This window comes from Poecilia formosa, unplaced genomic scaffold, assembly GCF_000485575.1.
Source record: "Poecilia formosa unplaced genomic scaffold, Poecilia_formosa-5.1.2 Scaffold269, whole genome shotgun sequence".
Classification (NCBI taxonomy): Eukaryota; Metazoa; Chordata; class Actinopteri; order Cyprinodontiformes; family Poeciliidae; genus Poecilia; species Poecilia formosa.
In genome coordinates, this window is record NW_006800208.1 from 641,719 (window position 1) to 662,988 (window position 21,270).

Genomic DNA, 21,270 nt, shown 5'->3' on the forward strand with positions numbered 1-21,270 from the left:
TGAGCTTATAAACGAAATGAGTGCCAACTCTACTTCTATAAAAGAAGTTTATTGTGCAATAGCATTACAGGTCCATTGGAAACATGTCATTGTAGGAAATCGACATGGAGGAAAGGAAACAGTGCAAGGACTCTATGCACAGTGGAAACAGATGGAGACTCAGTGAAAAGGTTGGATGCTGGTTTGACTGACTGGTTGATCTGCTGCTGCAGAAATGAAGTCATTCAGGAAATAAACCAATGAAAATAAAGTTTTTTCATTCAAGTAAACACATATTTCCTTCAAGTTCAAAAAGTTTGGCCCAAAGCGAAATGTACAGACAATTAAGAAAAAAAACAACTGATATGTAAAACCATGAATGTAATGTCAAATAATTGTACAATTATCAATAATAAAAAAAAGGCAGTGATGTTTCGTGCATGAATGTCTTGTGAATGTGTCTTCACATCTTAAACTCAAGCTAATTTTAAAATCTCTTCTTCATTGTGGTAAAACATCACATTATTATTATTTTTTTCTCGTGACTAAAAAAGTAAATGACTTTACAAATCTGTGCTGTACTAAAAAATATATTCCAAAAAAAGCTCCGATATTTTCCCGACGCGTAAAAAAATATCCCAGAGTAATGTTCGATCATACGTATAAAAACATGGTGAGCGTGTTCGATGTACAGGTGAGATCATGGCAAGGCGATTCTTCAGAAGACAATCAGTGCCGTTTGTCGAGTCGAGACACCGAGCTGTGGCAGAGGTCAGAGGTCGCTATGTGTGGGCAGAAGAACGGAGGACATGGAATCGCTTCAGAGTCATCCGGATGGAGCCCAGCTCGCGGTTCAGTCTCTCCAGACGATTCTCTAAGGCCACCTGATGGAAGGAAACAGTAAAATGCTTGAAGTAACAACTTCAACCCATAAAGGAAAACGGTAAACATTGTCTTCTCCAGGTTTCAACAACTCAAATTTAAGACTTTTTAAGACCACTACGAATTTAACATTAAAACCTGTATCTCTGCAGAAATGGATAAACTTTGTCCAGCCAACTGGTGAGAAATTTGCACTTACCCATTATAGATGCAAAAAAGCTAGACAGCTAGTAAGTGTATATTAGCAGCTAGCTCTGAGTGGCATTAGTGATGTCATGAAGATGTCTGAGGTCTACTCAAAATTTTGCCCGACAGAAAGGTCCCGCGACGAAAAAAGAAAAGAAAGAATGCATTGAATATGGAAGATTAAATAGTCGTGTCAATACAAAATTTAGAACTGCTAATAACGTATTTAAGGCCAACTTAGTATTTAAAAATGAATTCAAGACATTTTAAGGCATTAATTTAGATACATTAACTTTTTAAGCAGACATGGACACCAACATATCAATTCTCAGAATAAATAGATTAGATTAGTTTTAATATATTTTGAGAGTGGCAATCTATTTTATTATTGTGACTAAGATTTTATGATACATTTAATATTGTGTATAATGTTGCATCATACTGATGATTAAATTGTTCTTATGATATTCTCAGTCTTATCCATATGCTTAAGCAAGAAAACCCTTAAGTGAAATATTTCACTTATTGTTTCAATACACTAATTGTTTCCAATGTTATTTTTAATATAATAAAACAGGAAATGAACTAGTAGTCCGTTTATAATTGTTTTCTGGCATCTCACCTCATCTAATCGGGTCTGCAGGCTCACTCTGCCACCTGCTCCAGGCATCCTGCTCAGAGCTGCCTCAATCTGCACACACACACACACACACAGACACACACACACTGATAAAGCAGTGAACACACTGAAACTCATTAGATCAGAATAAAGGCAGGAGGAGGGATTGAAATGAGCGACCCACCCTATAAACCTCTTACGTAACCAGCTGAACGCGTGGTTAGAGCCGCACCTTAAAATTTATCCTTCGGAGATTAAAAAATAAAGAAACTAAGATGCATCAGACTCTCCAACACACCTGCAGTTTCTCCTGCGTCAGCTCATCAAACAGTCTTTCGGCCTCAGTCAGTGACTGGGTTCTGTCCAGGGCCAGCAGAGCCGGGTCCTCTGAGGGGTCCGGCTGCTCGGGGCCGCCGCCGTCCCTCTGCTGCTCCCAGCCCAGCTGGGTGCTGTTGTCCAGTGGTTCCATGCGGCCCCAGGGCTCCGGCTCCTGGCGCTCTGAGGAAATAAAACAAATCAAATCAACAGAATCAACAGAAGAAGAATCTACATTTATAACCAGACACAAATATTAGGTTTTCAGAAAGGGCGGAGTTCCAGATGGTTAAAGGTTTCGTTTCTCAAACAAGGCGTAAAAACAAAAATAACTTAGATGTGTTCTAAAATAAATAAACATGCCCAGAATACAATAGTAGAAAACAAAATAAAGCTTTAAGCTAGCGTGTCCCGCCCACCAGGGTTTCTAGGATTTTGTGCGTTACCGTTCTCTTCTGCTGATGTGAAGTGGAGTCTCTTCCTGGGACTGCTGCTGTGGAACGAATGCCGTCTCCTGTCAGCGTGTCCGTCGCTGTGTGGACCAAAACGAGACGGTTCAGTGAGTGTGTCTTAAAGCCACCTTTACAGGGCTTACAGGAACAGAATGCAAACAGTATTTACAGCCATTTCATGATAACTTATTTGTGGACTAACCAGACAAAATGTGTTAAAAAGGGCAGCAATCTAACGCCTTCTGGTCAAATGCAACTTCCCAGGCTTTATGTAATGAAACCAACTGTTTTTGGGTTGGAATGCAGAAATGATAAAACAGCATCTTTTGCGAACTTGTTTTTTTGTAAATGTCGCTATAAACCCGAACTGTTCTTTACATTAAATGACGTTCCTCAAAAAAACTAAAATCAAACTGCAGCTGTCTTCATTTTGTATCATATCATGACGTTATNATACTGATGATTAAATTGTTCTTATGGGATTCTCAGTCTTATCCATATGCTTAAGCAAGAAAACCCTTAAGTGAAATATTTCACTTATTGTTTCAATACACTAATTGTTTCCAATGTTATTTTTAATATAATAAAACAGGAAATGAACTAGTAGTCCGTTTATAATTGTTTTCTGGCATCTCACCTCATCTAATCGGGTCTGCAGGCTCACTCTGCCACCTGCTCCAGGCATCCTGCTCAGAGCTGCCTCAATCTGCACACACACACACACACACAGACACACACACACTGATAAAGCAGTGAACACACTGAAACTCATTAGATCAGAATAAAGGCAGGAGGAGGGATTGAAATGAGCGACCCACCCTATAAACCTCTTACGTAACCAGCTGAACGCGTGGTTAGAGCCGCACCTTTAAATTTATCCTTTGGAGATTAAAAAATAAAGGAACTAAGATGCATCAGACTCTCCAACACACCTGCAGTTTCTCCTGCGTCAGCTCATCAAACAGTCTTTCGGCCTCAGTCAGTGACTGGGTTCTGTCCAGGGCCAGCAGAGCCGGGTCCTCTGAGGGGTCCGGCTGCTCGGGGCCGCCGCCGTCCCTCTGCTGCTCCCAGCCCAGCTGGGTGCTTTTGTCCAGTGGCTCCATACGGCCCCAGGGCTCCGGCTCCTGGCGCTCTGAGGAAATAAAACAAATCAAATCAACAGAATCAACAGAAGAAGAATCTACATTTATAACCAGACACAAATATTAGGTTTTCAGAAAGGGCGGAGTTCCAGATGGTTAAAGGTTTCGTTTCTCAAACAAGGCGTAAAAACAAAAATAACTTAGATGTGTTCTAAAATAAATAAACATGCCCAGAATACAATAGTAGAAAACAAAATAAAGCTTTAAGCTAGCGTGTCCCGCCCACCAGGGTTTCTAGGATTTTGTGCGTTACCTTTCTCTTCTGCTGATGTGAAGTGGAGTCTCTTCCTGGGACTGCTGCTGTGGAACGAATGCCGTCTCCTGTCAGCGTGTCCGTCGCTGTGTGGACCAAAACGAGACGGTTCAGTGAGTGTGTCTTAAAGCCACCTTTACAGGGCTTACAGGAACAGAATGCAAACAGTATTTACAGCCATTTCATGATAACTTATTTGTGGACTAACCAGACAAAATGTGTTAAAAAGGGCAGCAATCTAACGCCTTCTGGTCAAATGCAACTTCCCAGGCTTTATGTAATGAAACCAACTGTTTTTGGGTTGGAATGCAGAAATGATAAAACAGCATCTTTTGCTAACTTGTTTATTTTAAATGTCGCTATAAACCCGAACTGTTCTTTACATTAAATGACGTTCCTCAAAAAAACTAAAATCAAACTGCAGCTGTCTTCATTTTGTATCATATCATGACGTTATACTCTTTCTGCCATCCTCTGTCGCCTGCATGATGTTTCATTTCTCACCTTTGGAGCAGGTGCTCCTCTCTCGGCATCAAGTGGCCAAAAGCAGTGGAGTAGTTCTCCGTGGGGCAGCGTTTAGGGCTGGACATGGCAGACAGGGGTGTGAGTAACGTCTCCCTCTTGGCTAAAAAGAAGAAGGAAGGAAGGAAGGTGGAGATGTCATGACCGCCATACAAACATGCAGATTTGGATAAATGTCCTATCTTGTAGTAAGATGAGGTTTCTACAAGTTTCACCAACTCAAATTAAAAATTTAAGACCTGAATCACGACAAATGTACAACAGAAAATTTCATATCCTGCCAATAAATCTGTTTATATCGACGGTAGCTGCAGCAAAGCTAGCTAGCTAGGTAACTTGTTTTTATTAAGTATTTATAGCAATCAGTAAAACATTGGCATAATACAAACAACAAAAAAAACATCCTAGGTTGAATTTTATACATAAAAAGCGCAGAGAAAATATAAAGAGGTTATAAGATATTACTGTAATAAATTTACAGTATTATTTGGATTATTGGATGAAGCAGTGAGATAATATCACCAATTCAAGTCTTTCATGAAAATGAAGAATAAAGGACTGTTAGTACTGAACTTTGTGATATTAGCAGCTAGCTGACGGTAGCCTCAACGGCCTCAAGTCACAGAACGCAGTGAAGACGCCTGCATGTGACTAAAATTAAAGACCACAAAACTTAAGACCTGTGATTATCATATTAAGGCCAAAATACACTTAAAAATGTGAATTTAAGACATTTTAAGGCCTTGCCAAATAAATGTAAGACTTTTTAAGGATGAACGAGTTCCTGTAAGAACTTACTTGGAGTAGCAGTAGGGATGTTTCTGTGAGCTGCAGGTGGCAGTGACGAGGACCGGTGGCCCTCGGGGGACAGACTCCTCTGAGCCCTCAGCAGGGCTGCAGTCCTGTCTGCTGCACCGCGACTTCTCAGGGCCCCACCGTCGGCCCCCATAGCTGCCGCTCCTCCTGGTTTCGCGGCCTCCGTCTCGTCCAGTACCAGGTCAGGTCGGTTCCGGACCGGATCTTTGTGTTTCCGCTCCACAAACCCAACGGTGGCCCTCTGATGGCCGACCCCTGCAGACACACAAATAAATTAAATTCACAGACCGAGCTGGTAGCAGCTGTGTTTCCTGCGCTGAGTGAAATAATAATTCTGCAGAAATTCTGTTGGACATATTTGGTGCATTTCAGGATGAAAAATGAACAAAGTGCCTCCAAGACAGTTTTACTTTTATTTGTATGTGGAAAAATACGGGAAGTAACATTGTTTACTGTGACTTTAAGAACTATTCATACACTTTAAAACTTTCCATTTTTTAACTACAATGTATTTTAATTAGATGTTATCTGACAGGCCACCAAAAAAGTGGCTCAATAGTTTTTTTTTAACCAGTGAAAATCTGAAATGTGCTTTGTTCTCTTTTGGGATCTCTGCAATTTTTATGAATTTATAGATATTTGCTGATGCAAAACAGCTGAAGTTCAGTCAGATGGGATGCAGAGAATGCATGAATGTCATTTTTCAAGTCTTCCCATTGATTCTCAATTGGATTTAGGTCAGGACTTTGACTAGGCCAAGAGTCTACGACCTGCAGCTCCAGAGCTCCGGTTGGCTCTTAATAACTTTGGACAAGATTGATAAAGAATGGAGCAACGTTTGAACATTTAAAGATAATAAACAAATGCTAGTTTGAATAGTTTTTTTTATGTCCGTAGTTTAAGGAATATTTATCAAAGTACTTTTTTGTTGTTTTTAAGTTGTAAATTGATTGTTTTGGAACATGTCCTGTGATATTTCAACATTTTATTGAAAGAAAAAATGTATTAATTCTCTCTCATGTAAACTTTATTTTATTTTAAAACCTAAAAACAAAAACAAAAATTGTTTTTCTGTTTTTCTTTCATCTAAAACTCAAAAGAAATTTCCTAGAGTAGATGTAAAAAAAAAAAAGCTATTTGGTATTAGTAAGTAGTTCAAAATCGATGACAACAACATTTCTGTTGTAGATATTTGTTCTTTTTCTTGAAGGTGACCCAATATTTGTGTTTCTAAATGAGTTTTATTCCACTGGGCTGAGGGAGAAAATGGCTCTTTTCTTCCTCAGGGCCCCTGAGGGTCCCTGTGCAGCTGTGTGAGTGTGGGGCTCACAGGGGGCCCGGGTCTCCGTGGCTCTGGTCTCCTCCAGCTCGATCAGGGCCCTCATCATGGGCGTCAGGGGGCTGGAGCCGTCTCTCCGCCCGGCGCTCTGCTCCTGCTGTCTGCTCTGAGGCAGAGTCTGCTCACACTCAGGTGGAGACGCACACCTGCACACCAGAAAGCGAACCGTTCACACTCACGCCCAGGTCCGGCTTTAACGCCGTGCTCCCGACTCTAAACACACACCTCCAGCTGCCGCCAGAGGAAGAGACGTCCACAGACGACATGTCGTTTATCGGGTAGGGAGATCGCTTGTGAGCGTTTGATTGGCTGGTCTGAGTTAGCTGGGAGTTTCTGCCGCCGTTCGGTTGGTCAGACCTCCTCCAGGTGACGTCCGGCTCTACTTTACCTTTGCTGGGTGACAGCAGCAAGTCGGGATGGTGGAAGAGACTGCAGACATATTCAGGACAGTCATTCACTCTGGTTAGTAAGGAAGTGTTACAAACTTTTCTCCTCTCAGACACTGAAACGCTGCGGCTTTAACTGTGAACAACATTTGAAGAGCTCACCCTGCCCCTGAAGGCTGGGCGTTACTGTGGGGGGCGTAGCGGACCCGGGCCTGGTTCTCGTGCTCCAGCTGCAGCACCTGGGACTCCAGCTTTGAGACGACTCTAGGAGAGATTTACAGAGATGGACATGGTCATGAATACAGCAGGAAACACCCTCAGGTAATCTGGGTTTATGTGTGGGGAATGACGCAAGTAAGAGTAGAAAAGTATTTGGTAAAAAGGATAAAAGGATACTCCAGTACTGATTAAATGGTTAGAATAAAAAAATCTATCAAATTAAATCATCAGATGGACCAAAACATAATGTGGAAACTTTGGTGTTTTAAGAACCAAAGTGAAAGTAATTCATATTAATAACATAATCACGAAATAACAAAAGCTGCATTCCCATTTACCATATAATTGCATAAATTGGATTTACAAAAATAATTTTGATTAATGGACACATGCCTATTTAGAAAAAAACTAACATTTTTAATAAAGTTTTTGCGCTAGGTTGAGGTGGTTTTTAGATTTTATCGAAATGAGTGTAATTTGCAAAACTGCAATGCAAACTATTTTCATGTCATACAAGTCACGTGATCAACAACCGCATGTTACTACTGGAGGAAACAACAAAGAAGATAACAGGAAGTGGTAGTAGAATTGATTTTGAATGAATTATCATATGAACAAACTTACCGATTTTAATTACCTTTCTTATTTAATGGAAACACTGCAGTGTAAAATTGTTTTTTTTTTCCAACATGAGCAGAAATGGACAAAGGTTTGCAAACATTTGTAATGGAAATGTGGCTGAAATCAGGCAAAAGAGACACTTTTCCAAATCAGTTTCTTTAAATACAAAATATATGAAACCTTAATGAAAACTACAGATGTGTGCCTGATAACTATTTTGGTTAAAACATTATTGTTCTTCATTCAGTGAAGTTACTCGTAGGGGACAGAGTATACAGAAATGTTACTTGAGTAAGAGTAGTGAAACGCCATAATAAAATTACTCAAGTAAAAGTAAAAAGTACAAGTAAAACCACTACTAAAACTACATGTTTTCCAAAAAGTTAAAAATGTAGCTAGTTACTGCCCAACTCTGCATACATCTTAATTTTGTAGAAGTCAAAATTAATTGGATTATGTATTTTTTAAAAAGTTACAAAATCTAACCAGTATGTGTTACCTCTTCAGCTCAGATATCTGATCGTTTGCATCGACTAGCTTGCTCTCTGCTGACACCAGGTTGTTCTGTAGGAACAAAAACAGAAGTAGCACCTGAAGTTAGCGAAATGTGACTTTACCTGTGTGGAACTTAATGCCATGTTAAAGGATGAGGTTTGTAATGAGATATATGAGACAGATTACATTAAATCTGCCTAGCTGCGTCGCTATCACATGACCAAACAAAACCACATAAAACCCAAACAAACAGCAACATTACGGAAATAAACATCAACTATTATTATTAGTACTGTCTCACTTATGGGATTGATGCCAATATTAAAACAAAAAGACAAATATCGGCTGATACTGAGGTTAATGAAGATGTGACATAATGTTACAATACCAGAAGAAATGACTTTACCTTTGCTGCTTCGTGTTCCTTCATCAGAGAGTCGTATTCCTTCAGTAGCTGAGGGGAAGAAAGTGAAGTGTTGTAAATTACGGCTGCCAGTAAACAGTTGTACAAAAAAACTATTAAATTCTTCCACTGGTGTAAAAACCTTGTCATTTTTTTCTGTCTTTATCAAACATTTCTTATTCAGGGTATCACTAAACTTCACACAGTAACTGTATTTAATCATATCTTCGCATTTATTGATATGTATTGATGCTCCCTCTGCCCAGTGGACAAAAAAAACAAGTAAAATTAACAATTATCTCAAACATGGCAGTTTCGTTTTTGAAAACGAATTCTAATATTAAAATGATATATCAGAATTCTTATCCAAATAAAAAAAATTATCACAATAATAAATGATAAAACAATACAATAAACGCCCACCTTTAATATTTACTCAGTAATTTAGAAGAAAAAAGGGTTTTTGGTTTGAAAATGTTTATTTTGTTGCTATATATAGCAACAAAATAAACTACAATTTAATTGTAATTTATTTTTCTTTAAAAAAATAAATTACAATTAAATGTGATTCATTTCTATTACTTAACCCTGCAGTTAACTCAATCAGAAGTTTGCTACTATTGTTTACATGATATCTGATCTTTACGGACTCTGTCAGACTCACATCCTGCAGCATCTTGTACTCCCTCTCCCTCCTGGCCTCCTTGTCGTCTGCCTCCCTGCAGGCTTTCTGCGCCGCCTCCTCCAGTTGACGCACGCGGCTCTTTAAGCGAGCCGCCAGGATGTCTTTCTCTTTGGCTGAGCGTTTGCTCTCTTCCAGCCGCTGCTGCAGGGAGTTCACGGCGGCTCCGGCCACGGCGTAGCGCTCCGGCCATTCGGCCTGTGAAAACAAAGTCACTCGTATTCAAAAGCTGCCCAAAAACGATGCCTGAACATCGGCATAGCTTCCTCTGTTCGGCCTGCTAGCTTCTTGCTATCTCTGCTTTGCTTGTTTAGGAAATTATGATAAGTTCCCTCAAGGTAATGAGCTGCAAATTTTGTATGAAAATGTTTTTGCAGATACCAGGTGTTTCTCCAGCAACATGTTTGTTGCCTCCAGTTCCTGGATGCGACCTGTTGCCTCAGCCAGAGCTTTTTCTAGATGTTTGCACCTGCAGATAAACAACAGGATGAATAAAATGAATCTAAACTGTAAACATTTATCATTAACATTGCTAATCCCTTTTTACATGTTCTCAAATGCATCTAAAAAAACTTATACTTTTGGCTTTTGCTCGTTTTTCTGGCTATTTTATGTTTCTGCTGACCTTATCTGGTTTGCAACAAGGCAAAAAACACGGGCGTGTGAATGACTGCAAACCTCTCTGTCAGGGCCTGATTGCTCTTCTCTAGATCCTGAGGCAGATCTCGGAGTTTGAGTTTGTCTCGCAGGATCTGGATCTCAGACTCGTAGTAGGCCTTCAGATCAGCGATGTGTCGCGAGTGTTTCTCTCTGAGGTTCTGCCGCAGTCTGGGGGGGAAAAGGGAAGGAAAAAAGAAACTTGAGTCACTTTCATGTTATAACAAGGCGCAAAACTTATTAAAGCAAGAATTCTGTACCCAGTTAAACCAGAAACCTTCATGTTATAACAAGACGAGTTTTATGTCTTGCAATAACAACAAATATAAGTTTTATATCTCGCTTTAACGAGAAACTTCTTCTTTATATTAAGATTTTAAAAAACGCTCCTCTGACAGTTTATGAACTTTAAAAAGGCAAAAGAAGGGATCACTGTGACCTTTTTTATTTAAATGAGAACACATTTCATTTAAATAAAGGCAGATAAAACAAAACTCATTAAAACGAGAAAACCTTCTCGTTTTAATGAATTTTGTATGTTGTTACATCCAGAAACTCTCATGCTACAGCGACATAAAACTTCTGAAACCAAGAAACTTTCTTGTTTTAACGAGAAACTGTCAGAGGGACAAGATAAAAAAAAATACACACCTCTGACAAATTTAGGTTATAAAGAGACAGAAAACTCATCATGACAATGTTTTCTCGCTTTTGTGTCTCATACCCAGAAACCTTCTCGTTATGAAATATAACACTCGTAAAAATGAGAAACTTTGTCGTTATAGCAAGACATATTTCTCACTATGATGAGAAACTTTTTGCTATAGCAAAAATATAAAAATACACCTGTGACAGTTTACAATCATAAAAAGGCATTCCTCTGATGTTTCCTATTTAAAACTGGGAACATATTTTGATTATAACAAGATATAAAACTTGTACAAACAATAAATATTCTTGTTTTATTGCTATAACGACAAACATTTTTTTCTATAGCAAGTTACAAATACTTGTAACTTGATTGTTTACAAGTTTAGTGTAAGTTTACAAGCTTGGTGACTGCTGAAATCAGGCAGTGAATATTTTCTACAAGGTGTCTGTAACATCAGACTCACAGAGACAGGACGACGGGGTCCTCCAGGGACGAAGCTCTGTCCATGTGCGGACTGGCTGACGGCGGTTGCCCGCCTCCAGGGGCGGCGCCGGGCTTCAGGGTGCTGGTGTAGGTGCGGCTCCCCTCTTCCTCGCTGGCTAACGGCGCACTCGCCCTGCGCTGCTGGCTGCTTTCTCTGACCGCCAGTGACGGATTCCCTTGAGAACTTTGAGTCTTAGCTGGAGGTTGTCCAGCAGCTGAAGCGCTGGACACGTCAGAGACGCAGTCGGTGTCTCCAGGACGGGGGCTGCCCTCCGCCATGCTGTCGGGGGTCATAGAGGTCCCCAGTCTGGGGTAGGGGTGTGGCGGAGGGGCAAACGACGGGCTGCTGAAGTGAGAAGGTGAAGTGAAGCCAGATGTTCGATCCGACTGCTGCGTGCCGGCTGCCGGATCCAACGTCAGCACCTTAGCAACGGAGATATGAGGTTAGCAACGGACCGAGTCGGATCGTTTTCTACAAAAGTCAAAAGTTTAGAAGAGGTAAAAACAGATTTGGGTCTCTGAATGAAAAGACAGACCTGTGGTGACAGAGGGCTGGATGTGACAGAACCTTCCCAGTCGGTTTGTTTACAGTCTTTATGTTTGTTCTGGTAGATTTCTCTGAGGGACAGCCGTGGCTCCTGGGATGGAGTTTGCTGGAGACACACAACCATCCTCAGCTTTTAATCCAATTCAACTTTTTCACAAAAACACTGTCATTGCAACGTTTTTACATTCTTTAAGGATGTAAAAATTAACTGAGTAAAAACATGAAAAGTTTTGAAGTGCTCTAAAGCACACTAATCATCTTTATTTCATTTGTTTTGCTACAAAACCAGATGTAGTTATGATTATTTAATTTCCCTTTGGGATTAATAAAGTATTTTTGAATTTGAATTGAATTGAATCATTGTCTTCGGTTAACAATTGCTACACAAACATTTGCAAGAAAAAAAAAAAAACTTGGAAATTTCCGAGTTTCAAAAGTCGATTTTGTTTTTTTTACTTTTGAAACTCTGAGATTTTCAAGTTTTTCCCAGAAAATTTTCCGAGCTTAATCTCAAAATTTCTGTTTTTTTCTATAAAATGTTCAACTTTTCAAACTCTGAAATTTTCTTGATTTTTATTCTAATGAATTTCTGAGATTAATCTCAAAATGTATTTATTTTTTTCTAAAAACTTTTCAAACTTTGTTTTGCCTGTCCCCCAGTTTTCCTATATACAACGGCCCTGATACGCTGTGGTACATAGCACTGATGTAGAGATCTGAATCTTCTTTATCTGAAGGTGTGTTTTGGCGCCACCTTCTGACTGGTACTATTATTGTCCCCGTCAGCACATACAGTCAACATATGAGCGTCATGAGGCTCTTTTACGGGGCAGAAACAGACGTCGACGTTTACGTGGCGTAGGACAGCCGGGTGGACTGGGAGGTTTGAATTTGGCTGAATGCGACTGAGCTGGTGACTCACAAGACTCATGGAAGCCTCTTGCAGAAGGAGATACGCTCCGCTGTCAAAGCTGTCCGGAAGGGGCCGATACAGATCGCATTCGTTCAGACGCCAGTAAGTCAGACCTGAGACAGACACAATGAAAAGTCTGTAGAGTGCTTTTTCACATTATTCATCCATTCATTTGCATGTTTATGTCAGTGTAGGCCACTACACCGACATAAACATGTCGGTGTAGTGGCCTACACTACACTACTGATACTACACTGGTTGAAGTTCCAAAAACTGGAACTTCAACCAGTTCCAGTTATTAGTGTGTCGCCAAATTACACAGTTCAATCCTGCAAAATGTCATGCAAAATCAGCAGACCTCCACATTACTTTGCAGTAATGTGAGTTCCTCAAGTTTTTCTGAAGAACGGTTAAAAAGTTTGAGTTTAAGTGATGATAACTCCAACCTGCAGGTGGCAGTGTTTTCTTTTACGACACTGTTGCGTCAGTCTTACTTGGTGTCAAGTTATAGTCCGCAATCAATACGGCAAGCAACAAAAAGTTACATTTAACGTCACACATAGATGCAAATGTTGCAAAATTCCTTGCAAATATTTTTTTAAATATCAGAAAAAAAATCTGACAAATTCTGGACAGACTGAAAAATGTGAAAAGATTTTCAATATTATTTTATTTTTAAGAAATACTTATCGAATGCAGATTATTATTCATGGAGTCTGCAGGAGACGCAGAACGATCCTCAGCTTTTGATTCGGCTAATGATGAATTAGCTGAATTAATTTGTCATTAGTTGACAATTTAATTAGTTGACTGGCCAGAATAAATTCTGGCACAACCGGCCCTTTAGGAAGATTTATGACCTCCATTTGGCCCAAAATGAGGATGAGTTTGACCTCCTGGTGTGGGCCAGTCTAAACTACTGAGCAGTACTATAAACTGTAAATACACTGAGCATCACTCTTGATCTGAAAATATATCCATGATTCACACTGCTACTGCTGCTCTCTACTGACCTATAATATGATCATAAATGAGATTTTATTCAGTGTCAAAGGAACATAAGACTGCTTTAAGAATCAAATCAAAACTATTGTTATCAGACAGTGTGAAATATTATTATGGTCGCCTCAGGAGTGTATCAATAACTACAGAAGATGAAAACTAAAGTGCATGGTTCCTTTGGCCTCGTCTTTTCTTCTTTTTTTAATTGAAGTCTGTGAATTACCTGAAGCCTCTGACATCAGGCTGTCACTGCGCCGCAGAGGGAAAGAGCTGGATGACAGCCCGGCCGATCGATGCTGAAACACAACGGAGATAAGTGGATGGGACTCAGGAGCAAGAAAAAATGGTTAGAGCAACCAAAGCAGACAAAACTACTACAAATGTTGGTCCTAGAAGGTGAGCTGTTAAAATACCTGGTCGTGAGAATCTGGTTTCTCCAGCAGACTCTGCTTGCTGTGAGGTAACTCCTGGTAGTCTGAGGTTTGTGCTATGCCGATTCCTGCCTTTGTCTTCCTGGCTCTGAGTTTCTGCCTCTGGGCCCAGGAGGTCAGCTGCTGGCTGCTGCTGCCAAAAAGATGGAGAATACGCTTTATTTTTAACTAAAAACATGCAACTTCATTCTCCATTTCCCCAATCTAACAAATACAAGATGAATTCCATAAAATGATGCAGGTACAGCAGCAACACGTTGATATAATAATTTGTGGTACATTCTGTGACAAACCCAACTTCAACCAGTTCCAGTTATTAGCATGAAGAAACCTGCCCACATGGAGCTCATGCATCCTGTGGTCTTTTACTGGCCACCACAGTTGGAAGCTGAAGCTCATAGGTGGAGCTTTGTCCTTGGAGGCGGGCCTAGGCCCCTTCAACCGTTTTGCACAGCTGAACGGTTGCCACGGGACATTAAAGGACTCAAACATGCATTAAAGAATCAAATCAACACTCCAGGAATGTTTAACACTGATGTAAAGTGCAAAAACATTAACTTTCCATGATGCTGCCCCTTTAACAGGTTAAAGTTTGGACATACCTGGACGTTTTCTGCTGGTACACAGATGGAATAGGTTCATTGACGGCGTTGGGCCGCTCACTGGAGAAGTCCTGCTGGTACTCTGCCAGAGTCGTCTGCATGTCTTCCTGGAGGATGCTAGTCCACCTGTGCTTCCGCCCTGCGTCGCCGTCCTCCCCGTCTTCATCAGGAGTCACCCCGGGTTCGAAGCCAGTCTCCCACAGTGTTCCATAGCCGCTGCTGAGCACCGTGGTGGTCCGCTCCTCCCCCTGGTTGGCGGTCTCCAGCCCGGGAGGCGGAGGGGACGGGGTGCTGAAGGGTGTGAGGATGGGGGCTCCCAGGCTCTCGTTGTCACTTGGCACATTTTTGGGAAGCGGGCGTTCACTGGAGATAATGGAGAAGATGCAGTCTTTAGCATCTGGGGACGTTTTGGTGATGGAGGGGAACTCCGTCTGCGGCTGACCGCTGCTGGTCTGGCGGTTCTGGAGCTGAACCAGGGCCTTAATCTCATCCTGAATCAACTAAACAAAATAAACAAAAAACAAAAAAAAACAAGATATTTAAAAAGGAGAAGAAAAAAATTTTATCACATGAAAGAACTCGATAGCATACGTTTGCTTACCTGTATTTGGCACTGATATTGTTCTTGCTGAGCAAGTATTTGCTCTTGGTATTGCTTTTCAACCAGCTGAAACAAATGCAACCATCGACCCTGATGAAGACAAAAACCATTTGACAAACAATCAGTTTGTAACTTGAACTTTTAAACGGTTAATCTTGTTTAGTGTTAATATTTCCTAACTTCAAAGGTGCACAGCTTCTAAAGTTTTCCCTTGTAATATTTTAAGCTGCCACTTCATCCAAATGCTCTAAAAAGAACAAAATGTCCGGCAAACATTGTTAGAAGCCAAACTGTAAGGAGCAACTATTGCAATGGAACGATAAACCAGTTAGAATTCAATTATTCAGAGGAAGCAGAAAAATCTGATACGGGTTTGTTTTCTATTATGAGCTGTAGAAAAAAAGGAGGAGTACGTTTCTGCTGAAAAACTCAAAAATTTGGTGATTAGATCTCAGAAATTGTCTTGAAAGGCAAGAAAATTTCTGAGTTTGAAAAGTCAAAACAATTGCAAGGAAAAACTAATTTTGAGATTAACCTCAGAAATGCTCAAGAAAAGGTAAACATGGAAATTTCTGTGTTTCAAAAGTGAAACATTTTCAAGTTTTGAAACAAAGTTTTTTCAAGAAAATTTCTGAGATTAATCTCAATATTTTTTTCTTGCAAATTGAAAATTTCTGCATTTTTTTCTTATGAATTTTCAACTTTTGGGGCTCATAAATTTCCTTGATTTTTCTAAAAAAATTTCTGAGACTAATCTCAAATTCTTTTTGTGTTTTGGCAGAAATTTACACCTCATTTTTCCCCCATCTACAACGGCCCTCAGACGCCATCATAGTTTTCACACACTAACACTGAGGAAGTCATTTGGATTTAAAATCTCCAAAGTTGCTATTCACATTATGAATATCTCTGAGCACCGTAAGAGGTCTCTGTTTCTGAAAGCAGGTGTTGGGACTCTTCGTTTTGTGTTCATATTAATTAATGTAATGCATTTGAATTCCTTTGCAATATTAACCAACCCTGGATTTTCTTCACATGTTATTAGAAGGCTGGGTAAAAGAACTTCCATTTATTTTTGCAAACATCCTTTCTCTGCAACGTTTCTTATATCTTGTATTTACTGTTGGCTCCAGTAAATATAAATTAAAATAGATAAGGGGCAACAAAAAAACACGTAAAGCAACCATGTAAAGGGTTGTGTTATAATTGTTAGAACCATGCAGCAGACTAAATGTGACTTGTTTTCAGAAATAACACCAGTTCACATGATGCATCCTTGTTGGTCTCAACAGACTGAGAACAGTCATCCTTCCACACAATTTTACCTTATGGCTTGGATATCAGCCGTTCATTGAAGAATCTAGCTGAGGAATCATCACGGTAAATAATGAGACACAAAATACACACTAAAAAAAAGTTTAAAAATCAAACATTTACTTTGAGACAGAAAAAATTAAAACTCGTGAAAGTGCAACGTATAAATAAATCACAAGGTTTTCTTCAAAGCAAATTGTTTAAAGTGTATTTCTCTGATAGAAAAGATGCCCATCAACAACAGAAACCCAATACCAGGTATGACTGATTTTGTAGTGAATGTAAAAGCAGAATGTAACTACTCATTTCTTAAGAAAAAAATGAAATACTTCTGAAATTAATATGTCAAATGAATGTTCAACGCAGAAGAAAAAAGATGGAGTAAACACTGCTACTTCCCCCAAAGAGCTGGAATGCAGTGGAAGTGAGTTTGTGTCATGAGAGGAAACAGGGCAAAAAGGCAGATTTTCATGGTTTACCCTCAACTGTTTACCAAATAATGAAAAGCAATCATATCAGTGGCAAAATAATAGAGCAAAAAAGTGGCTTGTGGATAAACTCCATTAGCAGCTCGTTCCCCCAGACACCGAGTTTAAAGGGATAGTGACCTGCTAAGAACAATCACTTCAGGTTGAACTGAACTGCGTCAGTGTTTCCCCTGCGCATCACTTCCTGTGTATGAAAACTTCAGCTGCAGTGTGGTGCTGTACCAGTACTATGGGCTCTCTGCAGATGTGTGTGCATGTGTGTGTGTCTGCAGAACTGACAGGTGCGATCCACAGAAAAAACTAAAAGTGACAGCTCAGAGGCGAGGCTGTCGGCTGCAGAAGAACAACTGCTAAAGCAGCAGTTCCTGGCTTCACTTCAGACAGCACCAGCGTGTGCTTAGGACCTCATTTACATACTGTCTGTGTAGTTTTATCTTTCAGGCTGTGTGATTAACTCCCACCTCACAGTCCTTCCAGATCTCTGGGTCTGTTTCTCCGCTGCTCTGAATCTCCTGCACCAAGGCCCTCAGGGTCTCCAGGGAGCTCGGGTTGATGAATGGCAGCGTCTTCCCATGCTCAAATGCTTCATCTGTGCTCAGACAGAGGTTCCTACGACAACATTACACTGAAATTACTTATAAGATACAGGAAAGCAAATTTAAAAGACAGACTAAGGCTTTTCTGGTATCATTTTTCTTTGCAAAATGATACAAAGAATAAAAAAAGGCAAAGAAAATTTTAAGAAATGAAAAATATTACAACCGTGGTAAGGATATGTCTTATAATCAAGATTCTCATTTAATGTGAATATTTACAAACTGTTACACCAACACCAAGTATAGGATATATCAAAACATTGCTCAAGCAAGAAAATACGACTGTCTATTAGAAAAAAAGGAGAGTAAGTTTTTGCCAAAAAATCTCAGACATTTTTCTAGAAAATAAAATACTAAATATTTCAGAAAAAAAACTTTGAAATTTGTGAGTTTTAAAAGTAACAGATTAACTACAAAAATAATTTTAAAAACATGTTTTTACTTTTGACACATTTTTGATATTAATCTCAAATTTCCAAAGTTATTTCTTGAACATTTTCAACTTTTCAAACTCAAGTGTTTCCTTGTTCTCTCTAGAACATTTCTGAGATTGATCTCTAAATTCTGAACTTTCCTGGCAGAATTATATATACCAAAAAACTTTGTGTGACTATACGTAGGTACGCACTAGTATTACTGTGCTGGTAAAAAAAATCTAGAATGAATATACAAATAAAAATGTATTGCTAAATGTACATAAGAGGCACCAATAAAAACAATATTGAACTCTTTACGACAGTAATAATATTGAACCTAGCATTTTCAGACAGTCTGAGTGTGAGGATTACTGGTGTTGAGCAATCTGGTGGCCAATGGGAGATCACTATTATTACACGTTTCCTTTTATCTCACAATTATTTGCTATTTGGTGCTTATTGTTCACATATAGAACCAAAAGAAAACAACAAAAAAACAAACAAACAAACGACTATGGTAGCATTGTGGCAATATGAGAAAAGGTTCAAGTACTTTTCCAAGACGCTTTAGGTGATTTTCTTCTTGAACTTTTTTTTTTAAACAGCTGCAGTTTCACAACTGCAAAACCCGCTTCACAGCTCACGCTACAGTTTACAACATGACTTTCATTTCCTTCATTACAAATTAAGGCAGCTCATGACGTTTTCTGACAAGATTAATAAGAAACAGGAAAAAATAGCAATAGGAAATAAATCCATTAATCTCATGGTAAATTAAAACTAGCTCAATCATTTCCATTTGTGTGATGTTTTCTGTTTTCTCTCTTTCAACCGAAAATTGGAATTGGTGCTTTGGACTTTTTTTTTTTTCCTGAAGAACAATTTTAATTAGAGACTTCATTTTTATTTTTCTTTTTTTTTTATTTTGGATACTTAAAATGTCTTCCCGTTCCAGTGTTAAAAGCTTGTTGATGTTTGAGAATATGTTCTCTTATTATTACCTATATACTATTGTATCGTTATCTCAAAACAACAATATCAGGGTTTATCGCAACAACTTCTGGGACGATTCAGTGTCCAGCAAAATTTGTTATAGTGACAGGCCTAACCAGAACATCTGAATAATTTAACATAAACGCAGATTATATCCGAAATTGCATCTTTTACTCTTTTACACATTAACTGTCAAGTCTCCATTTTTCACGCAGAGCACGGTGTGTGTGAGTGGCAGCACCTGATCCTGTTGCACGCCGGTGTGATATCCACATGCCTGCTCTCCACGGCGCCTCCCGTAGTTTGGGAGACTGTGTGCCTCTCCTCCAGGACGGCCAGGCCCGAGGCTGACGTCCCCTCGGAGGACACCAGGGAGGTCTCGCTCTCCTTTCCTCCATCTCCGTCGGCGCTGGCGTGGCAGTGGCTCAGAGCCCCCGAGCTGGACACGTCCTCGGAGATACTGTCATCCGTGGACATGTTTACGGGCCCATCTGGAGGGGGTCTCTCTGACAGCTGAGAGCCAAAACAAAGAGAAAACAGGGCTGAGTTGGAGTGAGCGTCTGAAGGCGCTGCACAGCTGTTGCAAGTGCCAGAAAAAGCCTCTGTAACCTTGGTTTAGGTGGGCACTATCAGTAAATCCCAGAATTACTATACAGCCGCGATATTTACACGTAACATGTCCGGTAAACATGTATTAAAACAAACAACAAAAAATAAATAAATAAAAAATAAAATGACGTTCAGGTGTCAGTGTGACGCATTAGCATCAATCTCTGAGTTTTAAGCATCAGGGGTTACGTTTCCTTTAATTTAAAAGCTAGCCTGAATACGGCATGTTTAATTAATGTACTGCTAATTAAATTAGCAGAAATAATTAACGCAGAAGAGGCAGGCAATATCACAATATATTATTAGGAGCACCATTAGCTGTCAGAGCTATAATGTCTGTAGCACCGACACTTAAAGTTGCCAGTCCTGAATCTGTTGGACAGAGGTATCCAGCTGCAGCTAACAACACCTGCAACTAACGAGCCTTTCAAATGGTTAGCCAGTTAGCTCAGTTTGGCTAAGTTGGTGTATTACAGGTTAAGAAACACAGAGACAAGCAGGACAGGACTAGTAGTAGCATTCAACTGCAAACCGCTTCACAAGACCAGGCAGTGTGGCTAGTACAGCTTACACCAAATAATAGTTAACCTACCGGTTGGTTTCTAATGTTATTATATCCATATTTCTCTGAGAGTAGTCGGACTCGCTAGCTGTGAGCTGGTTGGCTGCTGCACTGCAGTGTTCGCTGTCCGCTGAACGTTTACAGCCCCCAACGCCATTGGTCAGAATGAGATCTGAAATACAGACGCGTGATTGGTTAGTATTTTCACATTTTATTTCTATTGGTCGAGGGAAAAGATAAGGAGTGTATAAATACCGGGCCAAACTGATAGGCGGACAACTCCAACTAAAGGATGCTAGAATCTTATTTTGACGAATAGCTGTTATTTATACTATTTTATGCAGACCCTAAAACACTGCTTTTGAATTCTGATGGAGTTTTGATGTCCCACCAAAATAAATGTTTTACTCATACAATTTTTAAGTTTTCAGGTGCTGCCCAGATCATATTAATGTTTTCCTTTCAACATCTTCATTTGAAATAATTGCAAGAAATGTCACCATACACTGAAAAAATATATAAATTAAGAATATGTAGTGACAATGCCAGGCCTGTATGTGGCAATGTAATACAGTTAGTAACATCCAATAGTAAACAAAGGAGGCAAACAACATGCATTTGAATTTGCTGCTGGGATTGAGAGTTTGCTTAAAAGTGGGAATATGACCTGACCATGTTCAGAAATTAAAGTATTGCTGTCTTCTCCAATTCCAACAAATTGGAGAAGACAGTTCTCTAATTAAAATATAGTATTTTCAAAACTATTCAACCATTTGAAACCAAATAATAGGCCTCTAAAGCTCAGAGCCCAACACTACTTCCTTGGTAAAGAAAGCAGTCCACGCGGTGGAGCTGCGGTGGAGCACACGACCCATGTGCAGCGGCCATCATGGGTTTGAGTCCCGGCCCAATGACCTTTGCCGCTTCCCCCTCTCTCACAACCAAAATAGCATTGTGCAGCGCAACAAAACAAATCAATTTGCAGTAATGGATGCTTTCTTTTTTTATGCGTCATGTTGGGGTTATGTTTTAACAGTTTATCAAAATTAAATGCTGTACAATTTTGCCTGAATGTTAAAAGTGAGATTTGACT

General features: G+C 39.7%; 1 protein-coding gene across 3 annotated transcripts; it reads right to left on the reverse strand.

Annotated features, from left to right (window-relative positions):
* Positions 1 to 28: 28 nt before the first annotated feature.
* Positions 29 to 20,319, reverse strand: LOC103151018 (M-phase phosphoprotein 9-like). 3 transcript variants are annotated; one of them, XM_016681098.1, is made up of 24 exons: positions 20,208 to 20,319; positions 19,248 to 19,519; positions 17,463 to 17,610; positions 15,200 to 15,289; positions 14,599 to 15,098; positions 13,979 to 14,126; positions 13,789 to 13,861; positions 12,573 to 12,676; positions 11,640 to 11,756; positions 11,084 to 11,526; positions 9,990 to 10,139; positions 9,693 to 9,780; positions 9,294 to 9,509; positions 8,633 to 8,680; positions 8,231 to 8,295; positions 7,054 to 7,155; positions 6,731 to 6,934; positions 6,497 to 6,651; positions 5,149 to 5,421; positions 4,333 to 4,453; positions 3,829 to 3,914; positions 1,965 to 2,164; positions 1,670 to 1,738; positions 29 to 863 (listed from the first exon to the last, which is right to left on the reverse strand). In XM_016681098.1, the coding sequence occupies exons 2-24, from the start codon at positions 19,481 to 19,483 to the stop codon at positions 762 to 764; spliced, it is 3,738 nt and encodes a 1,245-aa protein (XP_016536584.1). In that variant the 5' UTR covers positions 19,484 to 19,519; positions 20,208 to 20,319; the 3' UTR covers positions 29 to 761. The 3 variants fall into 3 exon arrangements, with proteins under 3 accessions (XP_016536584.1, XP_007570891.1, XP_007570890.1); XM_007570829.2 differs by having other exon boundaries at positions 13,979 to 14,129; XM_007570828.2 differs by lacking the exons at positions 1,670 to 1,738; positions 1,965 to 2,164 and adding exons at positions 3,071 to 3,139; positions 3,366 to 3,565 and having other exon boundaries at positions 13,979 to 14,129.
* Between the last annotated feature and the right edge of the window lie 951 nt (positions 20,320 to 21,270).